Source organism: Acyrthosiphon pisum, chromosome A2 (genome assembly GCF_005508785.2).
Source record: "Acyrthosiphon pisum isolate AL4f chromosome A2, pea_aphid_22Mar2018_4r6ur, whole genome shotgun sequence".
NCBI lineage: Eukaryota > Metazoa > Arthropoda > Insecta > Hemiptera > Aphididae > Acyrthosiphon > Acyrthosiphon pisum.
The window spans coordinates 81,765,541-81,775,500 of NC_042495.1; the positions used below are offsets into that span (position 1 = coordinate 81,765,541).

A 9,960-nucleotide genomic window follows, 5' to 3' on the forward strand; every position below is an offset into this window, starting at 1 on the left:
GGGATAGCCGAGGGGACAATATTTCGGGGATAACTGTTAGGTACATAACGTATACTTTAGTACTTTAAGGTGGGTTTCCACTACATACGTGTACGTTTACGTGCATATATTGACCGAATACGTTCGCTATGAACGGTCTCACAAACGTTTCCCATCGGTTGATCGGTTATGGATTGGTAACATATTAGTTACCTCGTATATTCTTATGTTATCAATATTGTTATCAATATAGAGCCGTGTACACGTGAAAAGTTGAACTGGATCCAACTTCACGGTATCATAGTCAAGCCTGTGGTAAGAACGTATAACACCCTGGTATACCAAAAGCTTACCGTGTATACCAACCAATCACAGTACCTAAAGTATTTTGATGCACGTACACGTACACGTATTTAGTGGAAACCCACCTTTATACGACGAATGCCCAGTCATTTAAATTTTGTTTTTAAATTGATCTATGTTTTGATTAAAAATATAATATAAAAATTTAAGAGGACTCCAAACCCGCATTTGTTGTCCCCGTCTTACGAATGTACAACGTAGCAAAAACTGTTTCTGCAGGACAACTTTATTCCCTTTGCATTTATTGTAGAATTACCAAAATTCCCCAACCTTATAATCCTATAACCTTAAAAAGTACCCCATGTAGGAGAGAAAACATTCTTAAAGATATTTTCTCTCTTCCACAAAAAATAATGCGACCTCATACAGTGTTAATATAGCCATGGCCTATCTATATCTTTATTATCTATGAAAAAAACTTAAGGTTCTCAAACTGATAACTTACTTTAAATGTATTTATGTTATCCAAATAATAAAAAAAATACTACGACACAGATAAAGTTCTTACTCGTTCTTACCTATGCATTGTAGAATTTTAGTAATACTACTATTAATATCTTAGATCTAAAGATAATTCGATAAAAAATAAAATAAATACAGAGGGAGTAAAATTGCCCCACGCAAATCAGTTTTTGCATTTTTTGATATGTTTTACATTTGTAAGACGGAGAGAACATGTCATGCGGGTGTGACGTCCTCTTAAATTTTCATATTATGTTTTTAATCAAAAGTTCTCTTAACATTATAAATTAAAAATTCCATATTATTACTTATTAGTCTATTATTAGATTGCTATCTCTAAAATCATACAATAAAAAGATACCTAGTTGATTGAGGTATAACGAATTACGATTTGAGGTTATCATCATAATGTATAGATTTTTAGTTATGAAAATTAAAATGTATTGTAGGTATCAGTGGCGTAGACATGATTTCTAAAAGGGGCGGGGGGTCAAAAAAAGAAACTGACATAAGCTAAACAGGAGGAAAACATTGGAAAATCCTCACCCTCTCAAAACCTTTTACGAAGGTACCTAGTAAAATATTTAACAATAAGGAACAATGAACATAATTTGAATTTATTCAAAATTCACATCAAACCCAATATAGAAGATTATCCACTTCAATACTTCTTTATGGAGTATAAAGTCAAAATTTCTGTTTTACAAAATGCTACATCATTAAATGTATAATTAATAAAATAAATAATAATAAAACTAACATATAAATAACAAATCTAGTTTTTTCTTTTTTTTTTTTTGCTAGTTCGTCTAAAACTTCTTCTGTAATAGTAATATGTCTCTATAAATAATAAGATAAGCTATAATAAAGTATAATCATAGCGTCATCGACCATTTCGATCAAATAAATATTACTTTGCTATAAATAAACGAAAGTAAAATTATTATGATATTGACAAAATTGTCAAAACTCAATAGCTCGATAGATCATATTATTACAAAATATTACATACCACATCATAATGTAAGCAAAAACAATAAATATTAAAAATCCAATGGCGGGGGGGGGTCTGGTCCCCCACATCACCCCCTTGTCTGCGCCACTGGTAGGTATTACCTAGTCTACACTATTATAGTACTCGACAGTACTACACTTTACAGTTTACGTCGATACTATAGAAGTAGGTATAATAGTAGAACTAAATAAATTGGCATTACTTATACGTAATTCAGCGACGTCGTCGTGCTGTCAGACGATGAAATCGTGGTAACTTAGTACATATACAGTATGCACATTACACATATAATACTTAAAATACGAGCAAAAACCGGTCTCTTGACCATTTATGGATGGATGCATACCATTTCGCAGTGGCCGCCAAGAGAAACAACAGTTATAGTTGAATAGCACAACAAGCACTACAGCAAACTATATAATATCATAATAGGAACAGAAAGATACTCATTAGTAATTATTACTCAATGATGTACAGTTTGATCTAGCATGTCATAGTGCACGTAGCTCGAGACGTAGCTTTTCTTTATAGCTCCAACGAATGTCGCGTGCACAAAATATGTATAATTTACATATTTTACCGACTAGGTAATTGATTGATTTATAGTTCATTACACAGCCGTAAAACCATTTTAAAGGGTTTTTAAGAATTCTTTGGTAGTGTAGTACCATTAGACATTAGTACCAATGATTGTATAATATAATATACAATTATAAAATCAACTTTTCCAGTTACCTATTTAATCATTTTATAATACAACTTCATAAAAACAAATAAGATATATAGGTACTATAGGTATACCTACCAAAGAATATAAAATGTTAGTATAACACCTACCAGCCAAGTGCTAGAAATGAACTTAATAACACCGACGCTATTATAAAAACTACTTTGCACTTCAGAGACAATTATTTCAGTTCTAAAAAATTTCAAATGTAATTCTTTAAATATTCTAGTTTCAGTTTTATCAAATACCTAATAAATAATTACCGGTAGTCGTAGTTTTTGAGTAGATAAAAGTTATCATATAGGTACACTTTAACATTGAAAAAATATCACTCATTTTAAGAAATTAATATCATAATATAATATTAGGTTGTATTAACATTGTTGGTGAATTATTTAAAAATGTTAAGTTATATTGCAGTAAATGTATAAGAAAATAAACCTTATATAGCTAAAAATGTTATAGATATAGTAACTATACTATATGTATAGTAGGTACCTATATACTATATTGTCCTGTTTTTTAGACTACCTGACATACCTAATGGTTATTATCTGAATTATATTTAAACAGGTATTAAAAAATATACATGTATTGGATATCTGGTATAATAATATATATATAATTATAAGCACATACCTACCGCCAACCTAAATTTAAAAAAAGTAACATATATGAGTTTAAAATCGGAAAATGTTTTGATATTTATCTAGTAAATATAATCGAAACAAGATTAGGTATCCCTTTAGTTTTTACCTAGGTATTTAAAAATATCATAGGTAATCATTTAAACTTTGCTTATTGTTACTTACTTTAAAACGCTTTGAAAGTACACAATATAAGTTTTACGTGAGTATGTAAAGCTACTTTCTAATAAAGTTTTAATTAAAAAAAAAAAAGTAGGTAGGTAATATTATGAGTTAGAACAATAAAAAAATCAACTTGAAAGTACTTGAATGTATTATAAGTATATAAAAAAAAACGACAAATAAAATAGTTGGGTAATGCCCACGCGGGCGGGTGTTTTTGTATTTTTTCCAGTACATATTTTTATTTGTCCTTGTATTCGAAAGCACTTATTTACTGATTATGTAACATGGTTTGAAATTGTATGGAATAAATAGTTTCTTCTACAAAAACGGTACCTAAAGATTTTTCTAAAATTGGTTGCTATTTTTCAACAACTATTTTAAGTTTTTGATAATTTCCAATCAAATGAGTTTTACTGCATAAAACTAAACCGTATCCGAATAGTATAATAATAATATAGGCTGCGTTAAGACGCCGTGCTGTTCTTTCATTGTTTGGATGCCATAACTTACCATTCTTAGTTTAAAAAAAAATTATTTTCAAAAAGAAATCTCACTTACACTTGCCAGTAAGACCTTTATACTACTCCCTGGTTCCGCCCTGAGTCAAGAAATAAGCGAGAACAACTTGTATTATGCAGCTAGTGACCTGTTTTAATCAACTGAAGACAAGTCAATATTAAATTTTTGTTTATACAAAATTATAGCTATTCATAAACCAATATAGATAGGTTCTTGAGGCCCGCTCATCATACTCAAACAATTAAGCCGGGTTCACACTACACCGTGACGTGAAAATAATTACCAAACGATACTGCATAGTTGAATATATTCAACTTTTGACCGTGTGGTAACATTTATGTGCGGAAAAGTGATAACTAAAATACAATTATATTATATTATCGTCAGGTACAATATTGAATATTCATATCATTGGTAATGTATTTTGGTATAAACATAAAAATACGGTAAAAATACGAAATCACACGACATGGTACCACGTGTAGTGTGAAAGCGGCTCTATATAATTTGTAGATAAGTGGATACAAGTAAATTTTAAAATTATTATTTTTAGAATATTATTTACTGGATAATTGGATACAAGCGAATTTTATAAAATATTTGTGTTCATATGAATGAAACGTAGGTACATCGTGTGTTAGAGGAACTCTATGGTTTAACCTTAAGGGGATTCGATACCGTGATTTTCTGTTTTCGTCTAACATATGCGTGAAATAGTATTTTAGACGTATTTTTTGCCAAACTAACCAATTAATCTAATGAAGCGATAATAATTATGAAAACAGATTTGAATTCGTCATCAAGACTACTTGAAATCGACTTTCCCACATTTTTGATTTTAGCTCTTCCAAAAATTGAAATACAAAAATGTTCAAATAATCTTTTTTTATATGACTTTTTCTAGAATTTAGGAGATAATATCAAAAATGTGGGAAAGTCGATTTCAAGTAGACTTGATGACGAATTCAAATCTGTTTTCATAATATTCTTATCGCTTCATTAGATCAATTGGTATGTTTGGCAAAAAACACGTCTAAAATACTATGTCACGCGTGTGTTAGACGAAAACAGAAAATCATGGTATGGAATCCCCTTAACGGTAACACGAACTATTTTGGCTAAATGACAGTGCATTGTTTGGGGTTGTAGATATACCTACTGAGCGGAATGTATTGGTTTTGCTCAGGATTTTAATGATTTTTTTAAAAAAATTGTTTTCCTTTTATCACATTCCGGAGTAGTAAAAATGTTAAAATTCTCAACTTTGAGGTGGGTATCAGGTAGACAATTGGCTTTAGTTGGTACATTGGCGAAAAGTAAAATCTAGTAAAATAAGTAAAATCTCCAATACTTTTCAAAATACCGAGGTAAAACAAAAATTAAATTTATGAAAAACGGGAATTTTCACGTAGGTACCTAATATCAATTATTGAATAAAATAAATTTTGTTTTCTTTGGTTTTAACCGAGGTTTTAACTAAAATTAAATTAATTTTCACTGATTATTAATAGTTACTAGACATGTAAAATTTAAAAAATGTTGATTATTTGTGCTAGGTATTTAGGTATTTAAATTTTTTTTACACTTTACAGTTTAATACAAGGTTATTCATAATTTGTGAATTATTTGTATCCAATTAAAAAATATCAGAAATACATACCTATAGTCATTATACTTTTTTTTATAAACGTTGAAAGCTCAAATTATTACGAAAAAATTCATCAAAATCTGCTAATTATTTTGTAGTTAAAATTTGCCATTTTAATTCACGAACACCACCGTTCAAAGGAAAATCGGTAATGACTCCTATATGGGTAATTTAATAACAATATAATATATGATATACATTTATTACTAATGTTGTAAACATACAATATAATTTATACCCGTATTATAATAATTAAATATTAATAATATACTATAATGCAGCCATGTAGGTAATAAATGCAATGGTTTAAAATAAAATATAAAATATTAATTCAACTTACTTTATTACCAAACCCAGTACCTAATACTCAATAGTAAAATAAAAATAAATTACTATAGATAGGTCGTAGCCCAACTCGTAGGTAATAACAATATAAATACTAAAATACCTATATCATGAAAAATACTTAAATAGGCTGACAACCCGTCTCATCTTAGAATCGTTTTCTGTATGCAATAATTTATCATTGAATTTTAATTTAACACATCCATTACAGTGACCTACTCAATGACAAGTTACACTCGACACCTAATATCGCCTAATATACAGCACGTACAGCAAAGCGGCTACCTACAACCTACTTGCCCAATGTTGAAATCGAATAAAAGACGTTAAAATACATATTATATCAAATAAATTATACTCTTTTTATCTGGGCGTCGTAGTAAGATAAATTTTACTAAAATTGGAACGGATTATGAATTGACATATAGATTCTAAGACATGGTAGGTTTTTAAAGATGCGCCTATTATAATAGAATTCACGAGGAATTCAAGGTTTAAAACCTCGTTTAAAACTATTAAAGCATTGATTTCTTTTGCGAATTTTTTTTACGTAGGTACCTATTTGTATAATATTTAAATGTGGTGTACCTAGTATGTAAATAATACACGTACTTATATGTATATTAGTGTACATTCAGGAAACACACTCCTATTATAACTTTTATTTTTACCTTTAATGATTATGGAAATCAAAGTCTAAACAGATTATTAGGATCAATGATAGTATAAAAAAACAACATTAATTAATACAAACGGTTACTTACCTATTACTTATTACATATTATTATTATACCTAAGTACTTAATAATTAGTTATTTATCGGTTTTGCAAAATTCAACGAATTGTATCCATTAAAACGACAAGATAAGTATTAAAAGTGCTGATTTCAATATTGCCTTGGTTATATCATCGTTATAATAGAATATGCAAATCTCCTTCATTAGCTTATATCTAACTGATAATTTTAATATTAAACGTAATAAAAGTTTTGCTTTTATTTTAAATGTTATTGATATTAATATTTCAAATAGTACGTACGTATCCCAAATTCCCAAGAAAGAGAAACACAGAGTTAATTTTTTTCATTAAGGTACAAATTTATAAAATATATTTTATAATAGGTATTTATAGACGTAGGTAGATTTTATACTTATATTATATACATTTGAGAATTATTATAGACATCTTTGATGTATGTAAAATATTAAGTATAAAATATAAATTAGGAAACTGGTTGAAAGCACAGTTACCTTCCCTATAAAGTTGTAGGTTTGTGGAAATTTGATTTGACAAGTCTAATGAGTTTCAATCGTCGTTTACATTTTTACGGCGTGTTAAATCCTTGTTAAATGTTTTGATATCTCAAAAGGTTTCAAACAAGTTTTAAACATTATGTTTATATTGTGTTTAAGTGGAGATATTTCTCATAGTCGACTAGTAGCTATTCTTGAGCATTTATAATATAGTATTAAATTGTATTTAATTATTTTTAAGTCCTGGCCAATGGCAATACCTCCGTACTTTAGCAATTATAGGTACCTAAATATTAATCCAGTCAAAACATAATACCAAATCAGAATGAAAAATGTTTGTAAAATGTGTGTAGGTACGAGTATTATAATAGATCAGTACTATAGTAATAGTTTTTACTGGAACTCATTAATGAATTATAAATTAATATAAATAGTGGTGGATCGGGTGGTGGATATTTCATACCAAAACAGGTATAGATTTTAAGTTTCAACACAAATTATTTAGGAATATTCTAACTGTGTGATTAAAATAATAGTTATTGACTAATGATTACTACCCAACTACTGTGACTAGGTACCAATTGATAGATTGTAAATAACCGTAAATAACTATCTACATTGACTATATTGTTCGTATTACTGTGTTCTGTGATCATTTATTAATTATTCGTGTTACTGAGAAGTTATTAAATTATATCCATCATAATATTATAAACCAGCTACAAAGTGCCTATTTATTGGTTCCTGGTTTATTGTTTAAAAACTGCCTACCTAATACCTATACCAATTAAACCTCGAATTAAACCATTAGGGCCAAGCTTAAACCGTATAGTAGAGATGTTGTCCGAGTAATATTATACACGTAACACATGTATCGATGTGACTAAAAATATCGAATGTGGCGAGTGGGTGGAATTCGTAAACATTTGTCGTTTTATGGATATGTTACGACGAAGTGTTATACCTAGTAGTATAATAATAAACGAAACGGAATCGACAAACAAAAATAAAACCCGTATAAATCGCGTGACGTAAAAAAAAGATAGGCACTAAGGATAAATAGAGCGACGGTCGCAGGGGCCAGGGAACCGTAATAGTATGATCATTATTATAATAACAGTGCCATATACGTACCGGTGAATTATGTACGATCATTCCTATTACGTAGGTATTATTATGTGGTTCTCGAGTTGTTGTTCTGCGGTGTAACGTCCGCGGAAAAGGAAAGAGAAAAGAAAAATCGATATTCGATGGAACTATATGGACAGTGACGGTGGATCGAAATCATTACAATACTACACATGGTACCTAGCTTCTCTTAGGATTGATAAAACATAAAAATATAATGTGACATACGAAACTATAGACGGTTATTGTTCACAGTCTGGATTACTCTCGTGACATATTAATTCATTCGTCTATTCGGGGTAAATACATTTTATGTAATAATATTATCCAGCATCGTCCAGAGCGCGTATACACTTTGAAGCTATTGTGCTTATTATTTTAATGTGTATAATATTATCATCCAAAACACCCCCTGCGTATGTGCCTGAATATTATATTATAATATTAAATTAATATTCATGTACCTAATATTAGGTGTATCGATTTGAGGTTGTGCGTCCGGACAAGAGATTTTTGGTTTCCAGCCACACTGGCAGATCATAAACGATAAACCGTAAACGGCAGTACGGCACTCACGCGATGATTCGCAAACCTATTATAATGATAATATGTCTATCGTTTAAATTGTATATTATCGTGGGGCATAGATTGGCGACGGATTCATCTTTACAACGAATAACGATAACGACTATAATAATAGCAATATAATTATAATTCGCCCATACCATTACTGCTGTTATTATTATTATTATTTATTAGTTATTACCTTCAGGTCCATGACGATCTGCTGGAACAATCCGCCGAGGGCATTGCAATCTTTGCCGACCCCGTTACCTTCCATGGTGTGAGCGGTAATACACGCACACGCACACACACACTAACGGTCTCTCACACAATCTAACTCAAAAAACACAAACGCACGCAGCACACACGTTCAATAACGATAAACTATAATATAATATTATTACAATATTATTTATCCCGTTTGGGCAAGTCTCTTCTATTCGAGGTCGAAAACTACCACGACGATAACCCGGTGGACGCGATCGTCGATCATCGCGTGCGAGTGCATATAATCGTGTTCTCGTCACTGAAAAAAAAATTCAAAAACCTTACAGGAAGGTACCACGGGCACCACGAACGGTTTTCTCGTTTTCTTTCTTACTTTCCGTCCGGGTGGCAAAAAATAATAAATCGAAACTAAACCGTTTTCACTTCTTTTATCTTGGAAATGTGTACGAAAGGCGCACGACGAAAACCTACGCACAACCGACGCCAACGAACACTGAGGACGGAATCGACATCGCGGTCGCCGCCGCCGTGGTGTACTTGGGTTGGTGTTTGTTCGTGTGTTTCTGTGCGTGTGTGTGTTTGCGTGCGCGCGCCTGTGAATGTGTATAAACAAAACGGCACCGCACCACAGTCCATAGAACAGGGTCGATCAACTCGCACGCCATCTACTTGGAAGCGGTACGCCCCCCGCCCCCACCTAAACGGCAATGTCGATCATCGTTGTCACACTGGTCGCGGCTCGCGTTGTTCGCAAAATCTCAGTACTCAATAGTCAGTATCTCACATTCTCTGGACTCGACTTATTAGTTATTGAGTTGAATGAGTTTTGAGATTCTCGTTTCTCACTACAGCGGATTATTAACAATAATAATAACTCGCAGAATGGTTTGTTTTCCATGCACTGAACTATAAACAGA

The 9,960-nt window shown here is 31.0% G+C and overlaps 1 protein-coding gene across 4 annotated transcripts in view; it reads right to left on the minus strand.

Moving 5' to 3' along the window:
- The window catches only part of LOC100575191 (protein MTSS 2), a 39,362-nt gene extending 29,739 nt beyond the window's left edge, over positions 1 to 9,623 (minus strand). For 3 of the 4 annotated variants that reach the window (XM_016802058.2, XM_003242450.4, XM_003242449.4), the window contains exon 1: positions 9,018 to 9,621. In XM_016802058.2, coding sequence (XP_016657547.1) covers positions 9,018 to 9,092 — 75 coding nt within the window. In that variant the 5' untranslated portion in view covers positions 9,093 to 9,621. Of the gene's footprint in view, positions 1 to 9,017 lie in introns of all 4 variants that reach the window. The other variant, XM_008181882.3, reaches the window with a different exon arrangement.
- Between the last annotated feature and the right edge of the window lie 337 nt (positions 9,624 to 9,960).